Here is a 14,271-nt window from a genome sequence, read left to right on the forward strand (position 1 = left end):
TCCTTTTAAAAAGGAACGAGTCAACGTTAATGTGCTCTAGAAAACGCGCATTTTCTTTTCAGTTCCGTTGTAACACTCAAAAATTGCGCAGTGCGACTCCCAGCAAATCTTCACAAAAACGTCACCCCTTCTTCCAGCACAATAAAAAGAGATCAAAACTGTTCGATCAACAACGAACGAACAGGCGGGTGCCTCTTTCGTAAGCAATACACAACGAAAACGAGCCGCATCTCGTTAAGCTTTCTCCCGCGTCTTCTGTGATACGAAAGCCGACAAGCCAAGCCGAGCCAAGAAGAAGAAGAAAAAAAAAAAAAGAGGTACAAAGCCTCACCGGGTGAGGCAAAACGTTTAGTCAACAGCCGCTGAGGAAGGAAAAAAGAGAAAGAAGCCGGCAGATATACGCTACGAAACTGAGCGCCTGATTCACCAATTTTCCTGGGAGTCACCGACTTTCTCCTTCCTCCCACCCTGTCGTTTGTCATTAAGTGAGCTCCATCCGCAAGACACTCTTCGATTTCGCTTCTGCGGTAGAAGGAGAAAGTTTAAATGAACCACCTATAAATGGAAACGCGGTCTCCAGCGAAATTAAGGTCGCGTTTGTGGATCTTCATTCTACTCGACTATGCCCCTCCCGTTCTCGCCGTGGTAGAGTACTCACGTTACGGTTCTAGTCGCGAATCGGAGGGTGTGGAACACGGTGGAAATTAAATGGAACACACGATGGAAAATACTCGACGGTAATCCAGAAGATGCGGGTTCGAGCCCTGCAGCTAGCTAACCTTCTCGGTGACTTTCTACTTTCTTCGGAGGGCGTAGGTTCGAATCCCAGTGACAGCGCCTTTTTACCAACCGCCATTCTTTGACCAAAACACGCAACTGGGTTTTTAGAGGCTTACAAGTTGTGTTCTTCTTTAGTATCGAAATAGCCTCGGCTATTATTACTCTACAACTACCTTATACTTGAGAATGATGCTGCCCGCCTCGATTATTTTCGTCTGCGCGAATGCGAGTCGGAGGAACAGCGAAAAATGAAATGGAAGAGAGAATGTGAAGTTAGTGTATGTGAGTGATTGCTTGTTGCGTTGATGAGGAGGTTCTCAGTATATCTGCAGAGAAGTCCAAGGGTGTGGGTTCTTTGCTTTGATACTGTGGGTGCTTGTTGGCTATGCTACATGTAGATACAAGGTGAATCTCTTGTAGCAGTAGCAATGCCCAACCACGTCAGTGAACATAGCCTGTATTTCACAACAACCGACTGGAGTGACATAGTGTATCCCATGCACGCACTTCCAACATGCTTGTCTCTAATCTCCAGGTCGTGGCGGAACGATGCTCTATCGTATCGAGCACAAAGGGGATATAACAATGTTTTCTTCGAGGGAAGGCCGGCAGACAGTAGAGGGAGAGCGCGACATTTCAGGGTAGACTAAGCGTTAGTAACTCTCCACATTGGTGGCGCTGTGGGGGACGGGACAGCAGTGCCGCGTATGCCAAAGGGAGTCTGGCCGTTAATGGGACCTGCCTATACCTGAGGCTCCACGCACTTTTTGAGGTATCTAGCCAATCACAGGTCGAAATACAGTTGTATATTATTACATCCATCCAGTACTTATACCTCACCCTTATTTACTGGGTGCCACCATTTTGGAGAAACTCGATTGATTTGGATTGAAATGAATATCGCTGGTGACAGACCAAAACGACGGATTTTGTGCCTACTTTTATCAACGCCATCTGCATGGAGAGAGGCATGTTGGGAAGGCTCAGAATTGCAGAAATGGTTGCTGGCAGAAATGATTAGCCAGGAGAGAGGTACAACCGCTTCTTCGTAGCAGACGACTGCCGGTATGAAGTTTTAAATCACGTAATGTAAGTAGATCGAACAAAAAATGAGCAAAGATGTATGTATAAATGAAATGCAATTATATAATACAAAGTCTTACGTAGAAGGGTCGTCCTTCTTGCTATTTGCTTGGTATGACGGTCTTAAATAGGCCTAATGTTAGAGACGAAACATCCCTTTTCGCTTAAATAACGATGGCGGAGCGAAAGCTGAAGCTGATTTTGCAGATGCGTAAATGAAGATACTCACAGTATGAAATAAAAGTAGTATATGAAAATTTTTTGTCACAAAATCTCCGCTCCGCCATTCCAAGCACCATCCTCCATCTTGGAGAAAATTTGGTGCCATGGCAGCTCCCACGGAAAACGATAACCAATGAAATGCGCCTAGGTTTGATTGACAGGTCGAGCCTCTTTTTTGGCTCCTCCTAATGGCCAGACTCCCTTTGGCATACACGGCACTGCGGTACAGCAGAGCCTGCTCTCGGAAACGATTTTGGAATAGCTCCTTCGGGCGCGACACATCCGATAGGGGACCGTTGCACCACGAGTTGGAGATCACACGCAAGTGTGTCGCAAGCAGTACGTTGCGAAGGTGAATAGTTTCACTTACCCGAAATGCGGTGATTTTCCAGGAAGCTTGGCATATTATGGGCGTCTTTAGTAAGGTACATGCACGACATCAAAAACGACCACTATCAGGAAGAAAAGAGACACCTTCAAAACTAACAAGAAAAACTGAAAGACGAAGTGCTGCTAAAATGCTTCCTGTATTTCACTTCGAGAATATACTCGCTCCAATCTTACAGAAATATCACAATAGCAGATTCGAAAGTCCGTCTTTGGTACTTCAGAAGCACACGCATAGTTTCTCGTTTTTCCGCATGGGGGTCACAGCGGCGAAGTTCCTGAATGTTCAAAACAGAGTGATGCGCTGCTTGTACACTCTTTGTCGGACAGTCCCTTGTTCGCAAACTGTCGTCACAAACTCACAGAGGCACATTCCACGTGTCCTATTCTCTCCAGTTCCAATTCATGGGGCACATTTCGACGTTATTCGGCTCCGACTCTAACACACATAAATTTTTTCAAAGGCAGCTCATCCTGACAGAACCGTTCAGGGCACGTACCGTTTCCAAACCTGATCTTATTGTTTAACGGAGAAGTCTTCGGAAAGGAGCACTCAAGAGGGATGTAACCGTTTAATTCTAGACGCGAGTTATACCGCAGGCGCCATGGAAATATTCTTGCTCCTCTGCATTTTGCACCTTACACCTTACGAAACGGCAATGCGTGGGAACTTCTTCCTTACTGTTGGCTGTCAAAATAACGTGAGCGACATTCGCTAGTGGGAGCCGCTTCGAGAGACTCGACGAGCTGCGGTTCATTGTGACGTTAGCGCGCGTTTTGGAATGTTCAAATGCAATTACTTGCAATGCTCTCGTTGTGAACTTCAAGAGAGGCTGGCACTCTCTCAATTCGGGTGATAGTTATAACGGTAATGATTATTCCTTCCCTTTCCACAACCGAATAACAAAACAGAGACTACGCACAGATCCAGTGCTTCGTAAAAGAACACTCACGATGTCGCTGCTTTTCAGGCTTTCCCGCAAATCACATGCGGACGTCTTGTTTTGCTCTCGTTCGCTAACGCGAGCACGTCCACCACACAACCTTACCATTCATATTACTCACTCTCTTATCCAGCTTGTATTATTCGTACGATCACGATAACGCTGTATAGTGACGTCACGCCGTGGATGATCTAAACAGCACAACTCCGACGCGCCACACACCTTCGAAGTCGATTCTTCGTTGTCGGGTATCCAAACACAGCAGTAAGGCACAAGGCAAGTTGTTGTTGTTCACAGTAAGCACTGTCGTTATGTACACAGGCCGTCTATACGAAGCACTCTCCACAGGGCGTTTCATGACGTCACGGATCACGTGACACTGCTGCACAGGGTAACTCAAAATATGGATCAGCTTTAGAGCGAGGTCAGATAGTGTTGTTGCATCAGTGTCGTCTCTTTTTCAGACATTTACATTGTTACGGACACGATGCCAAGACGTAGTCACAGCAGTTCACGCAGAAGTCGTTTAGGTATTTTAAACTTTTTACTTAGTAATTTTAACTTTAGACGGCTACTTCTGTGAGTGCTGCGCAGGCGTAGGCAGCCGTTGTGACGGTTTTAAACGTTCGTGTTGCTCCGTTCGTTTGGCACATATGCAGGTGACTTTCTTCGATTAGAAGGACGTCATCGTGGCACTTGAGTTCATTGGTTGAATGGAATTCGTCCGTCATAAGAAAAACCTCGTCTCAGGTGACTCTCGATGCTGGTCGACCGTTCCTTGCGAGCGCTGTAAAATAATTACCGTGAATCAGAAGTCTCGTTTGACCCCTGTAAGTAACCTGCGCCGACATGCTTATTCTGCAATAGTCAAGTCAAGCGCATCATAGAAAGGACGAACTAATTCAATACTCGGCTATTATCTACCCTAATGTGACGTCTTGGCTCCTATAGGAGAGGCCGTGGTATCTCTACGAGAATTCGACAGCGCATTGCGACGAAATGAGTTTAATAACACACGACTGCACAGAACGAGCTCGTCATGTGCTCTCGTGTGTTATTTCGCTCATTTCGTTGCAATGCGCTGTCGAAACCAAGTAGCCCTACTTTCTACGTTATGTTAAACATAAGCGCTTTTTCCTTGGGTGATTTTAGTTTCTCGCGTATCTGTGCTTCTTCCTTATAATTCCCCTATGCTCTCCAATCCAATCACTGTATAAACTTGCGAGGAACCACAGATTTTGTTTTTGTCTAGCAGCATTCTTTTCTTTCCCATTTATTCTACGAACGAAATCTCCCTCCCATACACTGGGTAGTGTCAACTTCCAGGTCTTTCCGAAGTCTGGGAAATTGTAGATGCCGATCCTAGCAGAGGCTATGTCTATATAATGTTTTCCCTGTACATTGATTAATGATACTGGTTCTCTGTTGATGATGGACGGTTGCCGTTTTGAAATCTGCGTTATAATTCAGCATGCAGCTACAGCTTACTGCATCGAAATTAGCATATCGATTCAGCATAGAGCTAGCGATATCTCCCATCAGCTCCTTCACTGTCAGCGTCACCACCATCGTCCAGCCGTGCTCTGGCAACACCTCTCAGAGGTTGGGTGCACGGACGGACGGACGGATGGACAGACGTTTCTCTCGCAACACTCCTTGGCCCCGTGCAGCGAGCTAGTGTAGTGTCACAAAAGCGATGCTCCGCTCTCTGCATGATACGGGCCTCCTGGGCTCCCTGTGAGTCGAGTTTCTTTTTCTTTTTGCTTTATTTATTTATTTGTCTCTTTGTTATTTCTTCTTCTTTCTTATTTTTGTTTTTTTAGGGAATAGCAAGCCGGCGTGCTGCATGGCTGACCTTTCCCCTTTCATTTTTTGTTTTTCTTTTTTCTGCCAATAAACCCCCCCCCCCTCGCTAGGAATGACACCTGCTTCGGTTAAACTTACCTGGGCACTGGTAAATATGTCCATCTGACCTGGGTGGCCGCGGTGTGCGTTTCACTGTAGCATACAGCGGTTCATCCTTGAAGGGAGTGAAACATGTGTGTAATGTGTAAATTAGTGCAATGCCCCTGTCACACGGGCCCTGTCGCCCTTCAATGATGATTGAAATCAGTGGCCACTGAACATGTGCGTAGCCCCACCATACGTGTCACGTGTGAACCTCTCAAACAACATTGTATCCAACGCTTCCTGGGTCAGGTTTACACGATAAACGCTAGGCAGCGCTCCCTGCAATGCACGACCTCCCCGCAGAGGCGATTATGGCCCAGCTCCTTCGCGCGCGACAGCGCCGATAGGGGACAGCTGGGCCACAGGCTGGAGATTTCAGGCACGTATGTCGAAAGCAGTACATCTTCAATGGCTATTCGCTTCAATCGTCATTGAAGAATGCCCGTATAACAGGGATATCATTCAATGCCTTTTTCCTAAAACTATTTTCCGTACCAGGTGGTCTGTGCGTTTTTCCGGGCCTCTTGTGCCCAAGTGCGTAGTGGCATAAGGGGCCGGGAAATATGCCGTGCTCGAACAACCTTTGCCCAGTTTTCCTTCCATGTCGGTCATCTGCATCGTCTCTTGCATGACGGTCTTTCGAGTGCCGTATAATGAACTACCTGAAGTGAAGGAGGAAATTGTCTCGTATGTTACACCACGATACAGCGTATTAAAGCGACAGCTTTACTGTCAGTAACACGCTTACTTACACAACCGTGTAAGTCCGTCCGTAGCTTTATAGTAAAATCGGCGTACTTACCACTCTGCGTGCTCCCGGAGGAATGTTTCCTTCGCACCACCAAGCACACCACAACGAGTACGGCGACGACCACCAGGATGGAAACAACCACGGGGACGACGACTGTCACTTCAGAGATTCCCGTCGATGATTCGCGCTGGACGTCCTTCCGTGGTGTGATGTGGTCTGCACCTGCAATGGCACGCAAACAAGGTCAGCCCTTTGCAAATAAAAGCTCTTCCAAACGAGTCAAACGAGTGTACCAGTCAAGCGCCGAAATTACGGAAGCAACATTCTTTGAAAGTTATCTTCATGACTCTTTTCCCGTACGACATATTGTTTTTTTGTTGACAAAATTTGCAGTCATCACTTTTTTTGATAGGCATAAAATATAAGTACAAAAACCTGCGATTTAAAGGGGCTGTGAAATAGCTTGCATTCTGCAGACGAAACCATTGTAACCGAAGCGCATAGCTATATCGAGACAATTAACAAAAAGTATTCGCCCTGAAACACTGATTATGAATCAGATATGTGGTCCTAAAATGTTGTCACCACAGGCACACCACCTTGCGGTATATATTTGGGTGACAGTGACCTTGCTGCCACCACCGTGGCGCAAGAAGTGTGTCCTCGCCTTGTATTGTGTTAACGTCGTTGGCCACATGGTAACGTACACACGCGTGGCATGTGGCGTATACTGTAGGTTACGCCAGAAGAACATGAGTACGCAAGAAGAATATGAGTGCGCGCTTCAAGGCGCTTCCTTTGCACACTGCGCAGACGTTTAGCACGCATTTCTTACGTGAAAGCTATGGTAGTGGAAGCGTTATGCAGTGACAGGGCATCCATTCAAAATGGCAAGCAGATTTCGTCGCACTGCTCCTTTAAAACTAAACTCACAGACCTCCCATACCTCGTTTCTAACACTTTTCTAGCTCGGTTGTAAGCAATAGCCCGCTACCATGCGGCGAGGATGCCCGCCCTTCTAAGCCCATGTACTTTAGCGACAGACGAGCCGCGACGCGGAGACAAAACCCCCGACCCATTCTTCAAATACCTCACGCGCAATTTATCACACGCTCCTGTCCGGGAAGGATTTAAAAACACCTATACACGTCCTCAAATTCCATTCCTCTCGGCTATATCCCACAGAGATGTCCAGTTTGCGCAATCTTGTTCCATTTACAGTGACAGTGGAAAGCCTGTTGTGCAGAAAGAAAGCTATCAAGTGCAGCACCAGTGCCGGGGGTACAAGCTGGTGTCCTGGAAGCTTTGATTCCGCGTGTTTCCGGCGAATGATGCATGCTTCCTTGGCCGCGATTAATGAGGACGAGGGGACCAGCCATTTGTCAGATCTGAAATCAGATCGATATCCACCGAGGGATGGCACAAAATGGGGAATGAAAATGTCGTCGAATGTTGCGCTCTTGACAGGTTCCAGCGTTGTTAGGAAGAGAAGAAGGAAGTTGGAGAAAGTTTTGAGAGGAAATGCACTCTGCGAAGCTCCTCGATTTTTCGGTCGAAAGAATTTTGATAAGAAGACGAAATGTCACTTATGTCGTCGAGTAACAGTAACACTTAATACTGTTGATTAGTGTTAACAGTAATACGGTTACTCGAATTCAATACCGGCCGTTTCTGCTTCGAATCAGTCTGTAACAGAGGAACGTGGAATGCGTTCCCATTTTCGTTACTGTTACCAATTTCGGTAACGTACTGTCTCTCTCCTTGTTAGAAGGCGAGTAGGAGGCAATGCACCCAAAGCTATTTGAATGTTTCATGTGTCTGTAAAGCGTGCTTTGCCTGCCAAACAGACGTGTTTTGCCGAGCAGCGAACTTAACGAACTTGTTCTGGTCATGAATGATCTTTAAGCCAACGCAAATGCGCATTTCAAAACTTCTTTGCAGTCGTATTAGAGCGAGATTTTCTTCTCATTATCCTGTGGCCGCCCTTAAATGTTGATGGATTAAGAATAGAGAGCCAAATATGAGTACGAATACAAACTTCAGTTAACAGTCCACTGTAATAATCGACGCATTCTTGGAAGTGTTAAGAGGCGGCATGGCATAAAATTATGTCAGAGCTACGCAAGAACGAAGACCAACTCAAACATATTTTCATTTATTTATTTATTTATTTGTAATACTTCTGGCGATTGACTCGCCGTGGAAGCAGGGACATGCATATGCAAGAGTAAGAACTGCGCGCATATTCCAGCACCAATATAAACATAACAGAGTACAGCAATAACAACAATATAAAAAAAGCAAGAACGAAAACGCTATGCCAACAAACATAATTCTGTACTCAAAATATACAGGGTGTTCCAGCTAAATGCGAACATATTTTTTTAAAAATATCCATATGTAGCACTTTTTCCGAGATGAAGTCAATTGCAATAGAGCATATGTTGGAGGGTACTCCTTAGGAGGGCATTAGGAAACTCCTAAGGCAATGTCTTAATTAACTTTCAATAATAAACTTTTTTAATTACAAAAGCTACGAAGCTGTCCCAATGAGAACATTTGGTCCCTTCGGTCACCTGATACCGGAGCCGTGTTTTTTCTTTATTTTGTTCATTGCGCATCTTCAGAGACGCGTCTCTCCTTCACTTCCAATGTGAGAGGGTGAAGGAGCACAGTGCCGCCTCATGCGTTGAAGATGAGCTTGCCGAAACAAAACAAAAACAAATGTATCGGCTGACTCTATCGGAACTGCCCTTAGCTTGGGTTGCAGTTTCGGTTTTCTTTTAACCTTTTTCCAGGACGCAAGAGGCGATACTGTGCTCTTTCACCCTCTCACATTGGGGGCGAAGGAAAGACGCGTCTCCAAAGATGCGCAATGAACAAAATAAAGAAAAAAGATGGCGTTCCTTCACGAACTTTTTGCGGACGATCTATCGAACAGATTTTGGTTCTGAAAACGGCTCCGATATCAGGTGACCGAGCGGACCAGGTGTTCTCATTGGGACAACTTCGTAGCTTTTATAATTAAAAAGTTAATTATTGAAAGTGAATTAAGACATTGCCTTATGAGTTTGCTATTGCCCTCCTAAGGAGTGCCCTTCAGCATATGCTATATTGCAATTGATTTCATCTCGGAAAAAGTGAAATATATATATATTTAAAAAAATATGTTCGCATTTAGCTAGGACACCCTGTATATTTATAAAATGAAACATGATCATGAGTAACGATAAAGCTCAGTAATACATGAGGCAAAAGAAGGGAGGGTGTCGCTATCAACGGCCGTCTTGTGCAACTTATTCCATTCATCAATGGTATTAGGGAAAAAGAAGTACCATAGGCTGTTTGTTTTGAAGCGATATTGCACTAGATGTTTGGTGTGCTTTCTGCGACGACTACCAGTGTCGGAAAGTTTCAAGTATTTGGCCTTGGGAATGCAAGTTTCGTCGTGAAGTATGGACCAAAGAGTTTTTAGGCACATTATTTTGTTTCTGACATGAAGATTCAGAAGCCCTGCGGACCGAAGCATTTCAGTTGGTGAGTTAAAACGGAAAAATTTGTCGTACACGAAGCGAATAGCTCGTCTTTGAATCATCTCAAGCTTTTATTCTCGTTCTAACTCCCGGAAACCAAACGAGAGGCCCATAGTCAATTACCGAACGTACTAAGGTTTCATATGCAATTAACTTCACGTGTTGATCGGCATCGCCAAGATTTCTCCTCAAAATACGAAGCTTTTTACTGGCCCAGCTGATACCATCGTTTATGTGTTGGTCCCACTTCAAGTCTTCGCTAAATGTAAGACCTAGGTATTTATGTTTACCGACTCGCGTAAGTGGTCGCCCATTGACGGAGTACTCAAAAGTAAGAACATTTTACCTTTTAGTTGTTATTTTCATGTGCACACTTTTTTTTTGCGTATTAATAGACATCTGCCAAGAGTCGTACCACTTTTAACGGAGTCAAGACATGTTTATTTCTTTCTATTATTTGTAATACTTCTGGCGATTGACTAGCCGTGGATGAAGAAGGGACATGCAAATGCAAGAATAAGAACTGAGCATATTCCAGCACCAATGTAAACATAACAAAGTACAACAATAACAACAACAACAAAAAGGGAAACGCTATGCCAACAAACATAAATCTGTACTAAAATATGTATATATATATATATAAAGGAAACACAATTATGAGTCACGATAAAGCTCAGTAATACATGATACAAAAGAAGGGAGGGTGTCGCATGAATGGTCTTCTGGTACAACTTATTCAATTCATCAATGATTTTAGGGGAAGCATTAATAGACATTGCGATATCATGTACAAACTCAGTAAGTTGGTATTTAGTAGATGAACGCTTTCGAAAAACATACTGAAGCCCACTTATCCCAGAATGTTCTTCAAGGAAACTAGACAAGTGAAAGTATATCATGTACTCGAAAATCTTCGAACAACTTGACAGCAATGAAATAGGTCGATAATCTCTTACGGATAACACCTCAGGTTTTTTTTTTGTAATTGGAATAACTTTTGCAAGTTTCCAAGCACGAGGAATGCGCCCTGATTCGTGTACTTTCTGATATATCAACTGTAAGTAACGCGAAATCCACCCTGCGTAGCGCCTCAAGAAACCGTTTGGAATCTCATCAGGTCCTTCGCTCTTTTTTTTGTGTGTGTTTAAGCTGAGTAAAAGGGATAAGATGCCAGGAGAGCTGAAGTCCACATCGGGAATTACCTTGCCAACACTATAAGGTAGGCTCATATTTTCATCAACAGAGTACACTGAGACGAAATGATCATTAAACGAACCTGCAGTGTGACTCACATTCGAGGGTACTAAATCAGTACCTCGCCCATTAGGATTAATATGCCGCCAGATCTTTTGTGGAGAACTAACCATGAAGTCTCGCAGGGTGCCACTACAGAATGTGTGTATATATCACACAACACGCGCATGCACTGGACGTACCCGAAACTTGTCTCGCTTTTCAAAAAAATAGCCAGAATGGCGAGCACTCACTTCCACCTTTCGAGAGAGTTGCAAACGCGTATTCAGCTTCGGTTGCTCCGGCAGAGTTGTGCGCCGTCATCTGTACCGTGTACCATGTCGACGGGGACAGGTCACGCAGTTCAAGGCGAGGGGAACGCTCGGGATCCTGAGCGTGTAGCGTCGTCCAGATACCTGTCGCGTAGTCTTTCTGTCGACGATACCTCACCGTAAACTGACGTATCGGGCAGCCGCCGTTGTGCCATGCTGCTAGGGACAGCAGGGCGCTGCTGGCGTTGCTCTGAACCAAGGAGGTACGGTCTGGAGCTACGGGAGCTGATGGGAAGGACCATGAAGAAAAAATATGTTACGATGATCGAACACTCCTTGGAACACTCGGATAAGGTGTATCTAAACAAACGCTAGATAAAGAAGGCTTCCTTAACGCTCCCTCTTCCTCCTTCGGCACGTGGGCACATCATCATCATCATCATCATATAATAATAATAAAAATAAATTCGGGATGTCGTATACGTCAACCAATCGCAGCACACGATTTCAGACATAGGCTTTTTGTGGCAAACACTGGCTGTCCATGCGGCTGATGACGGCTCATGTGCTTAGCTGCTGCAACACCACCTAGATATAAAAAGCCTGCTTACTCGTCGACGTGACGTAACAACTAAGAGTTATTAGAGCCAATTAGGATCGTGTTTTCAACAGCCGTAGCAAATCACGTGCCTTCAGCGGTCGTAGCCATGGAGACGAGCCACCGCATGGGCAGCCACTGTCGTCTGCGAGTAAACGTCCCGTCGTACTATATGGGAAAACAAAATAAAGCGCAAAACGGTCCCATAATTTCTTTCATAGACTAATTATTACGTGTCCTATAACGAGGACACATTAAGCGAGCCTTCTGTATCCAGGCGGCGTTGGCTGCGGCCAGCAAGATTGGCCGAACTGTTAATGACTTCGTCACTCGTTTAAGCGGCCAGGCTTTTTTTTTTTTTAAAGTCTAGGTGGAGCTTCAGCAAGTCGGCGCGATAAGGCAAGCATACGCGCATTTTATTATTAAACATTTTATTGAGGAGCGAGTGACTTATGCAAATCATATGGTAAATTTTTAACAGGATTCTCGACGCAGCCGGCGCGGTCTCGGTCTTCTTTAGGAAGTATCAGTCATATATACGTATATATATGTTCACATTTCCCGATTACTAGATTTTTGTTCAGAATTTAACAGTATTTTGAATGCTGGTCGTATGCTAGGCACCGCTTCATTCCGCGTATTTTTAGAGTAACTTTCGTAATTTAATTCGAGGTTAAACACTCTTCTGAGCACTTCAAAGTCAGCCTACTTTCCTCTAACGAGCTTACCTGCTCCAGCCGTTTTAACAGAGGCAACTTCGCTCGCGTCCCCGGTTCCGGCAGAATTGTGACCGCGAACAGTAAAGACGTAGCGGGATCCACACTGAAGATCTCCAATCGTCAGCGTGTTCTGGTCTCCCGGTACATGGGTCTCCTTCCAGTCACCGCCTTCAGAGCCTTTCCATCTTATGTAGTAACCTTGACGAGACATGAAACTCGAGATTACCGATCAACTGATGACAGTGCCCTATATTTTCTGGACAGTGCTAACGTTAGGTATGAATCATCAACACCAAGAGGAGAACATAGAAAACAATGTCAGCGAGCTGGTAAAAGCTAGGCGGTCATGGGTAAGCTATTCAAAAAAGTAACTACGTTATAGTTACAGTTAGCCTGCAAAAATAGTAACTCAATTACAGTTACAGTTACTCTTTTTGAAATGTAATCAATTGCAGCTATACAGTTGTACTGCAGGCTGTAGGATGCGACAAGGGCAAGCTTGCCCACATCACGTTTCAAAAACAGTACTGCCCTCGCCCTCAAAATGACGTTACCACACATAACGTTACCACATCAAAGAAGCATTAAAAAAAACGCGAAATAAACGTAGCTCTAAAAGTTGTTATTGCACTTGTACAGTCCAAGCATAGTTATGCCCTGTTATAAACCCTGTTATAAACAGAGGTTTTCCCATGGCTGCACCGTGTGAGTTATTCTAAAGACCGACCCGCATGGTGCGTATTCCAGCGCGCAACACGCAGCGTGTCACGCATAGAGTAAATTTTCACGCACAGTATCAGTTTTCTGTACGTGAAACAGAGCATCAAGGGGGTTCTGAATTACACGCCACACATAAGAGTAGTGCATGCGCAGTACCAGTGGAACCGGAGACCACCCGCGTATCACGCGGATCGAGCAGAAGAAGAAGTGTGTGATCGCAGTGTTTCATATTTACGCCACGATGTGGTTCGCTCTGCGTATTCAGGCTCCGCGTATCACGCGCTCTATTTCCACGGATCGTTTCACGGAGTGAAATACGCGCAACGTGAGTCGGCCTTAAGACCATAGTGGTCGTGTATGAGAGGACAAAGTTCGTGGAATTCCTGGTTGAGAAAAAGGGCGGTAGATTTGAAGCCTCGACAGAGTGATGCTAGAGAACTGACACGTAAAAAATATTGCAGTACTCGGGTAACTTAATTCCAGTTACGCCTTACAGTTACTTTAACCAAAAGCGGTAATTAGTTACGATTACAAGCTACTTTTACAGAAAAGTAGCTAGTTGCAGTTACAGGTTACTCTTTACTTAGTTACTACTCAAGATTGAGGCTAGATTATCGGCAACATGTCTCTGAGTCTGGGGAGATATGCCGGTTTGTGTCTATCTGTGTCCATATCTTCCCAGGGGACATGTTACCAATGTTACCATGTTGCTCCTTTAACGGAACAATGAAATGATACCAGGCATTGTTTTTTTCGTCCGCTACGGGCACGGTGCGACGCTACATGCTGGGAACTCTCTACGTCACGAAGGAGTTGAGGGGCATCGAGAGGGCGTGCACTCTCTCAAACAGCTCGCTCTCGCGCTAAAGGCCGGTTACGATCATAGTTCTTGCGCAATAGCGCGCGTTATTTGTTGCGCAATCCGCCGCAGCCAAATCGATAAATTTATGGGTTTTTAATGATCCTTTAATAGCTGGTTACGAATATTCAGTAGTGGGCGGTAAGATTGGTGAGCTTGATGTGACAGAGAAAGTTTAGCGAAAGAAAGAAGGAAGTCACTGAAAAGGTTAGCCAGC

The 14,271-nt window shown here is 45.0% G+C and overlaps 1 protein-coding gene across 2 annotated transcripts in view; it reads right to left on the bottom strand.

Moving 5' to 3' along the window:
• Nucleotides 1-2,593: 2,593 nt before the first annotated feature.
• LOC135394112 (cell adhesion molecule Dscam1-like) overlaps nucleotides 2,594-14,271 on the bottom strand; it is a 281,899-nt gene continuing 270,221 nt past the window's right edge. Inside the window, exons 20-25 of one of the 2 annotated variants that reach the window (XM_064624626.1) lie at nucleotides 12,485-12,673; nucleotides 11,141-11,443; nucleotides 6,169-6,339; nucleotides 5,862-6,028; nucleotides 5,361-5,436; nucleotides 2,594-4,203 (exon numbers count right to left, since the gene is read on the bottom strand). In XM_064624626.1, coding sequence (XP_064480696.1) covers nucleotides 4,163-4,203; nucleotides 5,361-5,436; nucleotides 5,862-6,028; nucleotides 6,169-6,339; nucleotides 11,141-11,443; nucleotides 12,485-12,673 — 947 coding nt within the window. In that variant the 3' untranslated portion in view covers nucleotides 2,594-4,162. The remainder of the gene's footprint in view (nucleotides 4,204-5,360; nucleotides 5,437-5,861; nucleotides 6,029-6,168; nucleotides 6,340-11,140; nucleotides 11,444-12,484; nucleotides 12,674-14,271) is intronic. The other variant, XM_064624627.1, reaches the window with a different exon arrangement.

This window comes from Ornithodoros turicata, chromosome 5, assembly GCF_037126465.1.
Source record: "Ornithodoros turicata isolate Travis chromosome 5, ASM3712646v1, whole genome shotgun sequence".
NCBI lineage: Eukaryota > Metazoa > Arthropoda > Arachnida > Ixodida > Argasidae > Ornithodoros > Ornithodoros turicata.